Source organism: Recurvomyces mirabilis (assembly GCF_035927965.1).
Source record: "Recurvomyces mirabilis strain CCFEE 5264 chromosome Unknown scaffold_40, whole genome shotgun sequence".
NCBI classification, from domain to species: domain Eukaryota; kingdom Fungi; phylum Ascomycota; class Dothideomycetes; order Mycosphaerellales; family Teratosphaeriaceae; genus Recurvomyces; species Recurvomyces mirabilis.
In genome coordinates this window covers 105,653-120,985 of record NW_027041974.1, presented here as the reverse complement: position 1 = coordinate 120,985, position 15,333 = coordinate 105,653, and the positions used below count along the sequence as shown (strand labels likewise).

General features: G+C 52.4%; 6 protein-coding genes across 6 annotated transcripts; 3 read left to right on the top strand and 3 right to left on the bottom strand.

Annotated features, from left to right (window-relative positions):
- Positions 1 to 659: 659 nt before the first annotated feature.
- Positions 660 to 2,172, bottom strand: PRDM15 (PR domain; the record flags this gene model as incomplete). Its single annotated transcript, XM_064843020.1, has 2 exons — positions 660 to 2,003; positions 2,056 to 2,172. 2 exons carry the CDS (start codon positions 2,170 to 2,172, stop codon positions 660 to 662), a joined length of 1,461 nt encoding a protein of 486 aa, XP_064689444.1.
- Positions 2,173 to 4,555: 2,383 nt separating this feature from the next.
- On the bottom strand, positions 4,556 to 5,989 carry LTS14_010343 (uncharacterized protein; the record flags this gene model as incomplete). The annotated part of the gene is made up of 1 exon (XM_064843019.1): positions 4,556 to 5,989. The coding sequence occupies one exon, from the start codon at positions 5,987 to 5,989 to the stop codon at positions 4,556 to 4,558; it is 1,434 nt and encodes a 477-aa protein (XP_064689443.1).
- Positions 5,990 to 8,290: 2,301 nt separating this feature from the next.
- Positions 8,291 to 9,014, top strand: LTS14_010342 (uncharacterized protein; the record flags this gene model as incomplete). The annotated part of the gene is made up of 2 exons (XM_064843018.1): positions 8,291 to 8,316; positions 8,378 to 9,014. 2 exons carry the CDS (start codon positions 8,291 to 8,293, stop codon positions 9,012 to 9,014), a joined length of 663 nt encoding a protein of 220 aa, XP_064689442.1.
- Positions 9,015 to 11,361: 2,347 nt separating this feature from the next.
- On the top strand, positions 11,362 to 12,489 carry LTS14_010341 (uncharacterized protein; the record flags this gene model as incomplete). The annotated part of the gene is made up of 3 exons (XM_064843017.1): positions 11,362 to 11,494; positions 11,550 to 11,676; positions 11,724 to 12,489. 3 exons carry the CDS (start codon positions 11,362 to 11,364, stop codon positions 12,487 to 12,489), a joined length of 1,026 nt encoding a protein of 341 aa, XP_064689441.1.
- Positions 12,490 to 13,047: 558 nt separating this feature from the next.
- LTS14_010340 (uncharacterized protein) lies at positions 13,048 to 14,293 on the top strand (the record flags this gene model as incomplete). The annotated part of the gene is made up of 3 exons (XM_064843016.1): positions 13,048 to 13,614; positions 13,686 to 13,814; positions 13,877 to 14,293. The coding sequence occupies 3 exons, from the start codon at positions 13,048 to 13,050 to the stop codon at positions 14,291 to 14,293; spliced, it is 1,113 nt and encodes a 370-aa protein (XP_064689440.1).
- A 69-nt stretch (positions 14,294 to 14,362) lies between these two features.
- LTS14_010339 (uncharacterized protein) lies at positions 14,363 to 15,153 on the bottom strand (the record flags this gene model as incomplete). Its single annotated transcript, XM_064843015.1, has 2 exons — positions 14,363 to 14,506; positions 14,605 to 15,153. The coding sequence occupies 2 exons, from the start codon at positions 15,151 to 15,153 to the stop codon at positions 14,363 to 14,365; spliced, it is 693 nt and encodes a 230-aa protein (XP_064689439.1).
- Between the last annotated feature and the right edge of the window lie 180 nt (positions 15,154 to 15,333).

Here is a 15,333-nt window from a genome sequence, read left to right as displayed (position 1 = left end):
GTATCTGTATGTCTGTCGTTCTAGACACAATCATTACCACCCATCCGTAACGCCGACTAGGCTCCTGAGTCTTGTACAGATTACCATACAAGGTCGAACAAAATATGCTTTCAAAGCGATTGGTTTGTTAGAGGAACAAGCGACCAGAAGGGACCGTTGCCGGGACCAAAGACACCGGGATGGGGTCGTGCGATGCTATGCAGATACGCTACGCTGCTATGACTGGAAGGAAGAACGCCTGGCGGGTTGATGATGGGTTGTAAGTAAAGCATGAAGACCGGAGAGGGCTATCAGGGTATCAAAGAATGCGAGGGTATGAAAAAAGACGATGCAGGATTATCGTGGAGTAATCGTGGTCGACCTGGACCAGCCAGGTTGATGTTGTATGTGCGGCCTGCCGCAGCTGGGAGAATGGTCCCGCGATCCGCTATGACATGACCACGTCGTGGTCGCGAATCCCGAAGAAGTCCTTTCGAGGCAACGTGAAGAGCAAGACCATACCGCAGCCGGAAGTGATCGTCTTCTGGATGAACTGAGGCGATGGCACCTCAGCCAGAGATACGATGATGGTTACAATATCCTGTCATGTCGTGATATACGCAATGCAGCCAGCTGCAGTGCTGACGAGGGTGTCCATACTAGTGGGTCGAAGGTGGGCACTAATGATGATTGTTCGACGGCATGCCTGGCCACATACTGCCATACGGCGTCGTTGGTGGCGACATCACGTCTGGCGGAGTAAGAAATCCTCCTGGGAAACTTGCAGTGCTGAAAGACTGCAGCTGCGACCGCGAGAATGACGCATCTCGGGACATGGGCGGTGTGAAGAGACCCTCTTGATACTGGAGCGGGGCTGGCATGCAACCGTCGTCGACAAAGCCCAAGTCCTCGAACATTGGATCGGCCATCCAGTCCTGAGACTCATATTCGTGCTGACGACGAACTTGGTGTCCAGCTGGAGTGGTATTTTCGTGTGAGCCCTGACTAGCAGCCGCCGGCTGAGGAGTCACTGGCGAAATGGTCTGAGCACTGACTGTTCCGCGGACGACACCCACGAGAGCTGCGTGCTTGAGCCTGATATGCCGAGCCAGGTTGTCTTTCCTTGTGTAGTTCTTGGTGCAAGACGAACAACGGTATACATGGCTCTTGTCATGGACGGACAGCTGATGAGCTCTCAGATGACTTTTCCAGCGAAAGCGGCGGCCGCATCGTTCACAGGCGGACGGTTTGTCCTCATGGCAACGCTGATGCTTCTTGAGCTGCGAGCGCTTGGTGTATGTTTTGCCAGACGTTGTGCAGTTCCAAACACCGCAGGTCCATGTGCCGTCTTCATGATGAACCTTGGGCAGAGCATCATCATTGGAGGTTGTGGTGGATCGATCTGTGGCAGACAGAATGCTGTGTCCCAGGCTCGGAGCAAGGTCGGACGAGTGATGAGCCATAATAGTGGAGAAATCGGGTGCAGCGGCACTGGCGTCAAGGATGTCATTGTCGAGGACATCGAAAGACACGGGCTCGGGCTCTCGATCTTCATACCCGGCATGAAGTTCAGCAGTGTCTCTACACTCTCGAACGGAAAATACTGGCACGCTCGTGGGTCCGCAGAAGCCTGGGGTATCGCGGTTGCTGGCCAGGTCTGCCGCTTGTACCCTGCCCGCAGGAACAACGAATGACGCATCATGGTATCGAGGCTGCCCTTCATGGCTGCGAGGTGGCACGTATATGCTCCCAGTCTGGTCCTTGTGGTTCCCTACTCTATGGTCCTGCCAGGCAATGGCCTCCGCTTCATGCTGCGTGATCTCATATCTAAAGAGTGGTGTTGGACAGGCGGCATAGTTGTATGCGTACGCCGTGGATACCAGGTCATGATCAGATGCTGCTAGTGTTGTGCTGTTTACGAGGACAGGAGGATCGGGGTGTATGAAGCGTTTGAAGCATGTCGATACGGGAGTAGAGACGTCAAGCTCGCCGATCATGTCGTCTACTGGAAGATTGAGCTGCAACTACCCGGCGTCAGACACCGCCTGCTATACCCGAGACCAGACGGAGACTTACTGCAACACCACATTCCGAGTCCGAGTGATCATTAAAACCGATCGACCACGACCAGTCCCCGTTCTCGCCGACGTTGTCCTGGCTCTCGGACTCCATGCTCATACCAACACCATCCATATCTATGGTGAGGTTTGGTGATGTTTGGGGTCGACCGAGGGCGAGGACTGTAGCGAACACCAACTGCGCAGGCTTGGAGCGAATGTAGAATGGGTGTCTAGGGTAGTGAATAATGTGTAATAATGATTGTTCGGAAGCAGTAAAGATGCTGTGCACAAACAAGATGATGTATGTAGTTCACGGCCGAGACAGCACATCGACCTGGTGGTGCTGCTTGACCACGATCGAGGTGGTGCAGTGAAAAATCTTTCTTACCGTCTCACGTTTAGGTGACGGAATACAACGGCACAGCTTGGCTGCCTGACATTGTCGTGGCGGTGCATCTCACAGTGCGCCAGCGTCTCATTCGTTCCGTGCCTGGTCCGAATGCACCTCACCAACCATGACATGACGGGCGATGCGGGAACCGCCAGGCCGGTGTGGCATCTTCACGTGCTAGTGATGAGCCTCGAAATGTTGATGCTGGTGGTGTTCCGATGGCGTCCGCACCACCAAATGAAGCTTTGAGCATTGAGGTAGAGCAGCATCGAGAAAGGAGATGATGGCCAGGGCGGGGGACAATGATTTCTATAGCTAACACCACCAAGATCTGCAGTCCCGCCAGCAATGCTAGATGACGATCATACGAGGGGAATTCCCCCGACGCTACATGATTTACTCCGGGATACCAACCAATCATGCAGTTTTTGGTAGAGACGCGAACGTGGGTCAACCGAAGTTCGATGTGGTTGACAAACCGAGCTACTGATCACTCATGACAGACTGGGATCACATGAACTTTCTTGTGGTCAAGCTTTAGGTGGTGCCGCTGCTGGATACACTCTAGTGAGTACTCACCTTCTTCTCCAACCACTACTACTGATGGTTGGCTGACAGACGTGACGAGTCAAGAATGTATATTCTACTCCACATCCACTCAAGCAGTTCAATTACTCGCTCGAATGTGCATCTGCCATCATACCCGCCGTCGTTGCGTTTCGCTACCAGAAGAACACACCAGTGAGGACAGCGAGCAAGAGGGTCAACGCATCGGCCGATGTCGACGATGTCGCGCTGCTCGTGTATGGCTGAACACTCTCTGTGGCAGTCGCGGACGCACGAGAGCTTGAAGCAGATCCTGTGAATGATGTGGTCGCCTTTGCCGAAGAAGTCGATGGTTTTCCTACCGACATTGTCCCTACCGAGATCGATTTTGTAGCTGAGATGGACGGCTTTGGGCTGGATGGATTGTACGCGCCCAGGAATGATAACGTGTCGTTCTTTCTAAGCGTGCTGTCTGAACCTGCTGGTGGATAAGCCTGCACGTATCCTGTTGGGATAATCCTGGTACACGATGGCTGGCCAGTCCAACCCGCAACACGAGCACTGGCGCCCCATGCAAGGGAGTACGCACGTTTCCACACCAACGACTGTCCAGCAAACACAGGTGCTGTGTAGAAGAAGTGACAATCCGCAGTCTCGTAGACGAACTGTGATGGTGTGGCCGCATCATCTCCGTTCCGGATATTGTTTCCTGGAATTCACTGTGCCAGATCCAGCAAGACGTGCGACTGCCTGTTGAACGTTAGGCTGGATATCGAGTCATGATACAGATAGAGCTTGCTATTGAGGAGTGGCAGCATTGAACGTACCATCAAGAGTCCGTGTAGTAGCCACGCCAGACACCCTCTTAGATTTGGTCCGGACTCTCGAGCACGTCTTCACCTGGATATAGCCAGTCTGGGGGGAAATTCTTGAGGTATGCGAAACCGGACTAGAACATGACCAAGAGGGTCCGTCTCTCAGTTTCCGCAATGTTACCTTTTATTCCGACCGGAATTGGTTGAAGGCAAGTCAAAGCCACGGCAGCATCCAGACGAGTAGCATCATTGGCAATTGCAGTGCAAAGCTGTGCACGCGGACCGACTTGCGTGGTGTCGTCGCCGACAGGAGAGCTCTGAGCAGAGACGACAGATGGGCTGACGATCGTGGCAGCTGTCAGTCATTTCATCGTTGAAATAGTGGAAACCATGGCTTTTATGTCTGTAGAGTGTTGAATGTGAAGTACAGAGATGTGTGATGCAGCATTACTGCATGTTGATCTATTCTTATTTCACACACCTACGAAAGACTATACAAGGTCATGGTGACAAGCGACCTTTCACTGACGCCAAAATGACCGTCCCTGTATGTGTTTGCTGTTATCCTATATTCCTTAGCAACGCTGACCTCTAGACAGAGTCGTTCGTGGGTATCGTGCGACAAGCAAGTAGAGAAAGACTCCAACCTATGTGAAATCAACTGCAAAGACCATCTATCTTGCGCCGAAATATCATTCTCGCGTGCGCTGTATCGTCCGTATATGGTCCATGACTGCCGAAGGTAGATAATAATCAATTTATTCTTACTGCTGGTAAACAAAAGGATCGTCGTAAGAAGGGTCCTGTTGCCAATCGATTGAGGTGTCCATGCACAAGGATGGGTCGTACAAGCTCGGATCTACGCTTGGGTCGAAATCGAGGTTATCCTGCATGTGGTTTGGCAACTCGAACACTTGCAATTGAGGAATGAGACCAAAGTCCGAGCATGGGGTGTCTTGACGAAGGTCGCCCGTAGATTTGGCCCGAGCCCGGGACTGAAGACCAACGGACGAGCCTGTCGAAGGCGGGTTCGATGGGTTATCTGAAGGCGTCGGCGTCACGGCTCGATCGTTGCATGACTTGTTGACTATATGCCTGTCAAGATGATCCTGTCGGGGAAACGCACTAGTGCAGTTTGAGCAGACGAAAGGGCGGCCACCGTGAGTTATGGTCTGCATATGTCGAACGAGCTCGCGCTTAAACAGGAATCGAAGTCCGCATTCTTCGCAAACGTTTTTGCGCTCTTCATATGGAGTATGATACCGCTTATGGTGCTTCAGCTTGGAGTTTGTGGCATACCGCTTGTTGCATTCCTGGCATTGGAATTCGCCGGACATGGAACTCCTTGAGCTGACGACAGAGCTTTCCCTCGAATGTGTAGGGCTGCGTGAAACCGACTTGTGGCGGCCACGGCTGGACCTGGAGGCAGAACGACTGCGAGGAGATTCGATGGAAGCTTGTGCAATGTGGCCTTGGGGTACAGCGTGCTCTTCTTGGAGGAAACGATCCATAACTGGAGTGTAAGGGCTCGAGGGACTTAAAAGATTGTTGGCTCTGGGGAGGTCGGGTTCTGTTTGTGCGTGTGTAAGTAGCGGCATAGTTGCATCGCTGTGAGCCCGAGGCCTGCGATCGCTGTACGTCGTAGGCGCAGGCATCTCTCGCGGAATCGAGTCGACTCTCTGGATGAAAATATGCGGTGCTGCTCTTGGAGGGGCCGAACGTGGCAGCTGGTGAGGATATACTTGGTTCTGCGGACGAAGAGCGGCCGACGAGGTAGCCACTTGCAGCTGAGGTCGTGGTTGTGTTGGCTGATGCTGTGGACTGAAGTGGTTCAACCCCGATCCCGGCTGAGTCGTCGATTGTGCGAGGGCGTATGAGTTGTTGTATGGCATTGGAGGTGCAGCACCTGAAGGCATGCCGAAGCTCTGGGAAGATTGCAGGCCAGGTTGAAATTGTTCTAGGTGTCCAGCGGTCCACATGTACGTCGTGTCTAGCAGGCCGCCAGCTGACATGGCCATGTCTCCTTGTGGATTGCTTGGTGGAGGGTAGGTTGCGTATTGAGTGTTCGACCATGCGCCAGCTTGGCCGAATCCTTCGTCCCATTCTCCATTGACCATGAGAGTCGGGTCGAGCATGTTCGGTTCGAGGAACATGCTTCCTATCTCGCTCGAGATCTCGTCGTCGCGGCGAAAATCCATCTTGATCGTGGATGCGAGGAGGAGGATGGTGTGCGGTTGTTGGCAGTCGAGATGGCGCGAGGCTTTGTGTATCGTACCCCTCTTCGACCGGTGAAGTGAACTTGTCGATTTACCGTCAACGAGCGTCGCAACCAGAATTGTTTAATATAATGAAGCTGTTGTACAGGATGATAGGAAATGCGACGGGATGCTCTGACATCGTTGCGGGCCTACCTCGCTTTATGTACCTATTGTTGGTGATGTTTGGGGCCGCACCCAAAGTGTGCAGTACAGTTCATGACGGATGGGCTTTTGTGTGGGAGGCGCAGCAGATCTTTGTGGCCCCATGTCTGCTTTGCATTGCAAACCGTGAGCCTGCCACGACACGGTCAATGTGGACGACGGAGGAGTGGTTTCACGAAGCAATTGCATCCAAGTCCTCGATGTTGGTGAAGTTGTGAACGGCAAGTCGATGAATCCCCAGACAAACAGTCGTCAAGGAATGGTTTGGCAGCAGAATTGGGTGAAGGACTTTCGGATCTGAGCACGAACCAATGGCTGATGGCTGTGCAGGAGCTTGAGCTTGACCGGACAACCAATGGGCTTCATGCCATCGTCCCGAACCTGCACACCATTACTGACCGATAACAAGTTTCGTCATAAAGTGCCACTTCCATTCTGTTAACGAGTACATCCGACATATCTTCGTGCTTCAAATCTTGTGCCAGGTCAGGTATATACTGTCAGCGGGTCGCCGGCGTGATAGTTTCACAGCACTACCGGACAGTGGAAATCAGTACTCACAGCCCTGTGCAAGAGCCAGTCCTAAGCAAACCTTACGAGGCCAACAGACAATTTTACACAACGCGCATGCGAGTTTGACAATAACGGAACGCAATCAAAGAACTTGTGCATCGCAAGTGGATGCGACACGCTGCAAGGCCTCCAGTAATGAGGCACAAAAGTGCTTCCATCACAACGCGTATCCCCTTTCCAAATGTTGACCTGGTCGTGGTGGGAGTCAAATCCTTGGGTCTAGCAACATCGATTTCAATGAGCCCGGACGACAGCTACAAGTGAACGTGTAGCTTCACCAAGACCATCTAAGATGGTTCACTTGACAGCATACGTTAGATACAGCTGCAACAGGTGTCCCAAGCAATTAATAGTCATCGCTATCGCCATACTTGCCCAGTCAATCAGCATGACAGCAGAGCAACGAGGTCGACTGGGCGACACATTGAAGTGCAACGCATTTCCAGATTCTCGGTAAAAACACTCCATCGCTGTGCAGGGAGTTGTGCATGGCAGCAAATGACAGCATACTCTTCACTGTTCTCTTAGATGCAGTCATGACAGTTCATGCTCTACTTATCGAACCACGCAGAACATGACGAGCCGCTGGGACCCGAACCAGCATACCCGCTGTCTTGCGATGAGGTTACCCGTGCATTCCCATTCACTTCAGTGTAGCTGAAGAATGACTGCTTCTTAGACGTGACCGTCTGGAGGGATCGTTAGCGTGCGTCAGGTCACTTTTCGCTGGGCCCAATATCACCTTTGTGGCATGATAACTCGGTCCCTTGCTATCGAGGCTGTTCTTTATGCTGTTCGTTGCGCTGACGATTCCCGCACTGGCGCTGACGGCAGCAAGGACCAGTGCGATTGGCTCAAGGCCGGATATGATGGCGAATCGGCGCTGTCTTCAAGTGGGTGATCGGCTTGAGACGATGTTTCTTGCTTACTGGATGGCGTCGAAAGATGAAGCCCTCGGGCAGCATGAGAGCAGCCATAGTTGTGAGTAGGAAAAGGCGAATATTTTGGGAAGGCTGAGCCAAGGATTGCCAAGGCAAAGGCAGTTCAATCTCCAACCTGATCGAGGCGTGATTGCCTTGTGGCTGATTGAAGTTTAGGCGACTCCAAATGCGGACAGCTTTGGGCGTGTGTATATGCAGGCGGTTGCTCGCAGCACACCTCTCAACACATTAGCTGCCTCATGTGGCTCATGACTATTGCTAGTCTTGCCCAGGACTCCAGCTATCCTAACGCTCACCGGTCAGATAGCGTGGCTAAGTCCAAGACTAGTTCTGCGAACGTGCGGGCGGCCTCTCAGACTGTATGATATGCCTAGCATATCCGCCGTGCAGAGCGAAACACAGCCCCAATCCGATGCCTGCTGTGATAAGGCGGTTTCCAGTTCACCGAGCTCCCTCCTCTGCAATGACGACCACTTTTCATGTTCTCACGGACTTATAGACCTGGTGACTCCAGCTAGGTTGGCATCGATTCTACAGTTGCTGTAAGCAACTTAAAAAGCATCATATGGGCAGCATTGCCCTCAGAGGAAAGTACACTAATGATATGAAGCCCAAACTCGATATTAATCATATACTTGCTGAGTTCCGTCAGACTTCAACTTTGGGTTGGGCATCCCTCGTCGCGGTCGTGTTTACAACGAACTTCGGGTAACGCTGAAGTCTCCTTCGAGAATGGCATCCTCGATGCCACCAGCAATGGTGGCAGCGCTACTGCTGCGATTTGGGACGAGAACGAGTACCATACCGTCTTCGTGCAGGATGGACAAGCACGCGCGCAGAGCACCAAATGGCAGTCGAGCCCGGCCGCTCGCAGAATCGCTGCTGGTGAAGGCGGAGACGAAGGGGCCAAGAGATCTGGCAGCGGGCGGAAATGGTGCTGTATCTGGTCCTGGGTTGCAGTGATCGTTGCGTTGATGATCGGTGGTGGCATTGCGGCTGGAATCCTACTCTCTGAACGACAGCACCAGAAACGATCAGCGGCTGCAGCATCAAGTATGACCTCGCAGGGATCGACAGCCACGAGCACCTCGGATGGTATCTCTCCGACAGCGACCATTACGACCGCTACGACACCTTCCCTAGTACAGACTGGAGTCAATGCTCGTTGTCAGCACTTCTACAGAGATATGAGCGGCGACACTTGTATAGCGATTGCAGACCAGTATGGGATCACGGCCGCGCAGTTTGAAGACTGGAACACAGCTCTGGGCGCTCATGCCTCGACTTGATTGCAGGCTACTATCATTGTGTGGCGGCTTCACATGGCAATGTGCCGATCACTATCGTCGCAGAAATGTCGCCAGACTCGACCAAACTGCTCGCGACTCGAAAGTTACCGCAGCGTGAGCGTGTATGGCGCTGGAAACATCCTAGGCCAGTCATGCAACACTATCGGAGAAATCATATGTGACCTCCGACTCAAGCCAGATTTTTAGTGGCGATAGATCGAACGGTTGAGCCCAGCATTACAGCGACAGAGGAAGGGCATATATTCGCTCACCTGGCGAGCTGCCACCACGCCCGATCCAGTGGTGCTGCTTCAAGTCCTTGCAGACGAGGATATATCGACTCAATCCCTGGACCCATCAGGTCAATGTTCACGTAAACGGGACGTGTGTATGAGAGCCTCGGGCGCCTTGTCGAGGTTTGGGTCCGCAGCCTCATGCTTCTGGGGTTCATTCAAATGGGGACCAAAATACTATTCAGCTTTAAGCATAAAAGAGTGGAAATATTCCTGTAAGCATCACGGCTTTTCTTTGCCTGCCCGAGGATTTGTACTCAAATTTTTTTGCAGCATCTTCTACCACACAACGGTCATCGACATCTTCCGTCCCTTTCAAGGCAATCAGGATCTGATATTGCAGTCTTGCGCGTACTCCGAAAGTACTCCTCAGGCGGTGGTTGAGGCATTACTATGCCAGTTGAAGCATCTCGTGCTCGCTTTCCCGCTGCGCTACCCAGCCGCCGCCTACTCAATACTCTGGCATCCAGTCTGCCTCTACGTTGCTAATGCGGTTCTAAACGTGTCACCAACCGAAGCACAAGGTCTCTCCCGAGACCGCAATCGAGCACATAGAAGGTTGTTCTTACTGTGCGTCCATGGATATCAGACTATAGCCGGCGCTTATAAGTTTGTTGTTGTCATCTTGAAAGCACTATTGGAGGTGGCAATAGGCGCGAAGATCGTAACGACACCAGAGGCAAGACAGATCTTGTTGAGGGCCAGTCATAACGACAGGCATTGGTCGTGGACTAACGAAGAACAAAGTTCGAGGTTGAAGATCGATCTGGCTCAAGCTATCATAGACCCGAAATCTGCAGACATTGCAAGTCTCATCACGGACTTTGATCAGAGAGGCTCGCTTTGAGAAGAGTCACTGAACCTGCAAATTGATCTCTTATGCGGTGGACTCATGTCGCCTTTACAGCTAGGATGACCTAAAGGACCTGTTCCGGCAGTCGAGATAGCCAGATTGACGGGAGACCATGAGAAGCGCTCTGCTACCACGATACATCGCTGCGTGAAGTGGTCGTTTAATGCCATCGACGCCTCGAGATCCTGCAGCTTCGGGATAAAGTCTTACTCGTGCAATTCAGGCCAGTACGAAGGGATTGAGACGACGGGTGCTCACGGTTAGGATCTCCAGACAGAGACCCTTAAACTGGCATTCACCCGACACGTTCCATGTCCGTCGGCCTTGATGTCTGGCTTGCTTGCGAAGTAAGCATGGCGCCAGACCACCAGCTAGTACGACTACACGATCGCGCCGACGTCTTAGATATGGTCAGAGACCGAAGCGTCCGTCGTTAGCTACGACGATTTGCTAACCATATGGAGCCTGCTTATGTTTGCCCATGAAGCTCATAGCATTGACGGAATCTACATGCGAGGCGTGGGCAATATGGTGATCGAAGTGTCGCCCGCGTTTATGTCCAACATACGCCACAGTACGACCCATGTCTTGTACCATTGCAGAAGTGTTGTATTTTCGACTTCATTGTCATTAATGATATTGGCGACGAGGCCCTGCGAGTCGAGTCGTTGCTTCTCGTTGGCTCCAGCCACCCTTCGAGGCCAGATCTGAGAGACATGTGGCGAATGATGAATGGGAACCTAGTGGATTACCTGCCAGTGGCGCGGACTGGCGGAAAATGTCACCTGTCTCGGCGACATGGCATAACGTGGTCGCGTGCGCTCTCGAAGTGACTCGAGTGTCCTGGGAGCCCTCTCGTCTCCGCGACGCCCATCGCATGGAAAATTTGTAGCATTAGATCTTGATTGACGAACTTGACGTAGCTACGGAGATGGATCATGACATCTTCCAGTCCAGACATCTGCTATCAATCGTCCACTATCTCACGGTACACGACAGCAGGTGTGTATATCAAATCGCTTGTAGAAAACAAACTCCACGAAGGCATCGGAACCGCCTCAGCCCACGGCCGCCGATTGTGATTCGTCAGCACGATCGCTAAGACGCTGACATATCAAAATATCGCCGATCTATGCCAGAATATATGTAAGACGACTACAGTGCTGAATTCTGGTCCAAATCACTTCACACACTCACCGACATGACGAGCAACCAAGCAGCATGGCTCGATGGCAAAGAGCAGAAGCTCAGGGTGGCTTCCGCAGATATGCCCAAGGCCGAAGCTGACGACATCGTCATCAAGGTCTTCGCCACAGCCATAAATCCTGTTGATTGTACGTGACAGGGTTTGCACTTTCCGAAGGCAGGTCGACTGATGCGACATTTTAGGGAAGATTCAAGACTCAGGCTATTTCGTTCAGACATGGCCCATGATCATTGGAGAAGATGCTGCTGGAGAAGTGGTCGAGGTTGGCAGTAGTGTGCAACGGTTCAAGAAGGGCGATCGTGTCACTGGGTAAAGCACCGTGATCCAAGCTCTACTGCTGCACTAATACCAGCCAGGCACAATATCAGCCTTGCCAGTGGTCAGGCTGCAGACGGAGCTTTCCAGCTATATTCTCGCATCAAGGCAGCCAAAGCAGCTCACTTACCAAGCAACGTCAGCTATGCCTCTGGCTCTGTACTCCCATTGGCCCTCGATACAGCCGCAGTCGGACTGTACTCGCCGCTCGAGGGCGACAAGGGCATGGGCCTGCCAATGCCATCACTGAGTCCTAAGCCGAGTGGCAAAACCATTGTGGTCTGGGGTGGCAGCTCTTCAGTCGGCGCTCTCGTCATACAGCTCGCTGTGGCTTCTGGAGTCAAGGTTGTTGCAGTCGCCAGCAGCCAAAACTTTGACTTCTGCAAGAAATGTGGTGCTAGCGAGGTCTACGACTACAAGAAGGATTCCATCGTAGACGATGTTGTCAACGGCGTCAAATCAGTAGGTGGCGACTTTGTCGGCGTTTATGATGCTATCTCGCTCCAAGACCAATCATACGATAAAGTCCTGCCAATCTGTGAGAAGCTCGGAGGAGGGGTCGTGCCTGTCGTACTTGGTGGACCAGAGAAGAAGCCGGCGAACGTGAAGACTGCACAGGTCTTTGGCATCAATGAGCTGACCCACAGTATCTGGGAGAACTATGTGACATCAGCGCTCGAAGCTGGAAAGCTGCAGTGCTTGCCAGAGCCGATGATCGTTGGCAAGGGCCTCGGGAGTGTGCAGGCTGGGTTTGATGCCAATAAGAAGGGTGTCAGTGCGAAGAAGGTGGTGATTGAGCTGAACTAAGATATGTTAGTCAGAATGTGAAGTCCATCCTGAGCATAGCAAGTGGATCTCAGAGCGCTTCGCTGATCGCATTGAACACGAGCAGTCTGAACTCAGACAGTCATTGCACGTGTATAGGTGGGTGTCAATACTGACGGTAGCGCCCAGATAGCTTACAAATCGTGCTCCTCCAAGTTGACATGACCTGTACCTTCACGGCCCACATCGGGTCCGGACATTGATACGACGAAGAAACTATACTAACTCGCCGTCTTCAAAAAGTTTGCAAATACTACGCATAATGGTCGAGACGTGCTCGCTATGCGATCGATCCTACAACAACGGTATGTATATTACATCTCGAATCAAATCAGTCCTCTTTGCCTGACGACTCCGCCAGACATTGCTTACAAGCGACATGTCACGTACTGTCGTCGAGCTCAGAGTAGGCCAAACCGCCGTCCGAGATCCTGCAGATCCTGCAACGCTGCTAAGGCGAAGTGCTCTTTCAGCTCAAGGTGTTCTCGATGCGCCAGCAAAGGTATAGACTGCACATACGATCATGTTGCTTCTGCAGCCATGGCTTGCGGGTCGGGTACCACTATGGAGACGGCTTCGCCCAGCAGGTCCTCTGCGGACAGCATCATGATCGATCTTTCTTTCCATTCATCGGTACCAGATCGTGCATGCGACGCCACGAACACCATCTTTGAGCATGATCAACCATTGTCGAATAACATCAGCACAAAGACATTGTTACCAGATACCGTAGCTAGCCCACATGCATGGGAGCAGCTCGATCAGCAACCTTACCCATTCTTTTCTGCGCCGAGAAGCGCCCTGGACAAAGACACATACTCCTCGGCTATCGAGAAAACGACATACCTCACGGAGCGCATCTCTTTCGATTCGATAGCCAACCACAATGCCGACTGCATTGTCCGGACGCTCTGCGCAATGCCTGACCAGATGCTTCGACGGGAAACATTCCCATGCTTCATACATCCTCAATGGGACCGAAAAGCCTTACCAGAGCCGTTGGCCGTCTGCGTGCGGATTGCGAAGATGTTCGCCTCCAGGACTCCGGAAATTATCCCGTTCATCTGGCGCACGATCTTGGCAGAGACTAGACGTGCTGTGGCGATGGTTAGTTTTGCCGGGGAGTATCGTCCATTGCCGTTATTGTAATGCTCTACTAATATAGATCCATACTCCAGGTTCACGAGATGTCGCTGCTTGATCTTCTTGCTACGCAGCAGGCGGGCATGGTGTACATGATCATGCGAAAGATCGAAGACCCTGTGGAAGATGTTGAATGGAATCGAGAGATGACATCGGCAGTCAGTGTAAGCCAATGCCTGACGAGGGAGGATCATAGATGTCATCAAGTTAATATGATTATCCATAGACTATCTGCAACCGGTTCGTAGATTCTCTCGACGGCAGCTTCTGTCAAGCAGAAAAGATACACCCCAGCCAAACTTGGACAGACTGGATCTTCGCCGAATCAAGGCGTAGAACATCCGCGGTCTGGTTTCTGCTGGCAAAGAGCGTTTTCGTCAAGACTAGAGCCGGATGCGACGCCACTGAGGCACCGTGGACGCTGCCTTTACCCTGTCCTAGACAGCAATGGGAAGCAAGAACATGTGAGGCCTGGAGCGAGGAGATGGGAGCTGCGCAGCCCGATCAGCTGTCGACCTTTGGCGGGCTGGTAGTAGCCAAGACTCAGACCGGCCACAAGCAGAATGCTCGGGCCTTGAACAGTTGGAATGCGAGTGCTGATGGATTGGGTCTTCTTCTCAACCTTGCGGCTGGAACGATGTGATCGTCCACTTATCGAACCACTGCCATACTGTGCAATCAAATACTATCCTATTGACCGAAGCCACCTCGTCTACCACGCGATTGAGCCGTCCCGATCTGAAAAAGTCCTCGTCACATCGCCATCTTTCGTACCGGCGGCCAGCTCAACAATCCTCCTGGCGCCCTCCTCTACAGTACCACCATAGGGTGTGTACCCGTTCAGGTTTGTGGAGATCTGTTGGAGTGAAGTGTTAGAACTACGAGAACGACGTGTGTCGGAATAATAGCCATGCTCACCAAACCAGGACAAACAGCGTTGCTCTTCCCACCTACATCCTCCAAGATCCTAGCATAGTTCAATGCCAGCATATTCACGGCTGCTTTGCTCGCATCGTAGGCCTTGTAGTCGGTAGCGTAGAACATGGTGTTCTTTACAGTCGCTTGGTGCAAGGAGCCCATACGGGAGGAGACGAACACCACGCGTGGCTTCTCCGAAGTCCTGAGTAGAGGCAGAAGTGCTTCGGTCAAACACGCAGTTCCGACGACATTCGTGCTCATGGTTTGCGTGAAGAGGTCGCGAGCGCTCTGTTCCTTGATCTTGCCGTCGATGAGGATACCAGCGTTGTTGACAAGCACATCTAGATGGCCGAAGTCCTGGCGGATTGTTTCTACAGCTGCTGCGATGGACTTGTCATCGTTGAGATCAAGTTGAATCCCAGTAGCTGCGTGGCCTGCGTCACGCAGAGATGCAGCGATGTCCTTTCCCGCAGCTTTATTGCGTGATCCAACGAGAACGTGGTGACCGTGTCCTTTAGCAAGAGTTGTAGCGACGGCAAGACCAATGCCTTGGTTTGCACCTGTGACGAGCGTAATGGTCGACATGACTGACGAGGTTGCCCGTTCCGTGGGTGATGGCTTCTGGAAAAGTGTGATAGCTGTTCGGTGATGGTTGGGATATCCTCCCATTTGCTGGGAACTCTACGAGCATATATACCCAACATCGATCTGCGCCTAGCAGGCGGTCAGAAAAATTGACATCGTCGTGATGGCCAATTTGGCCGC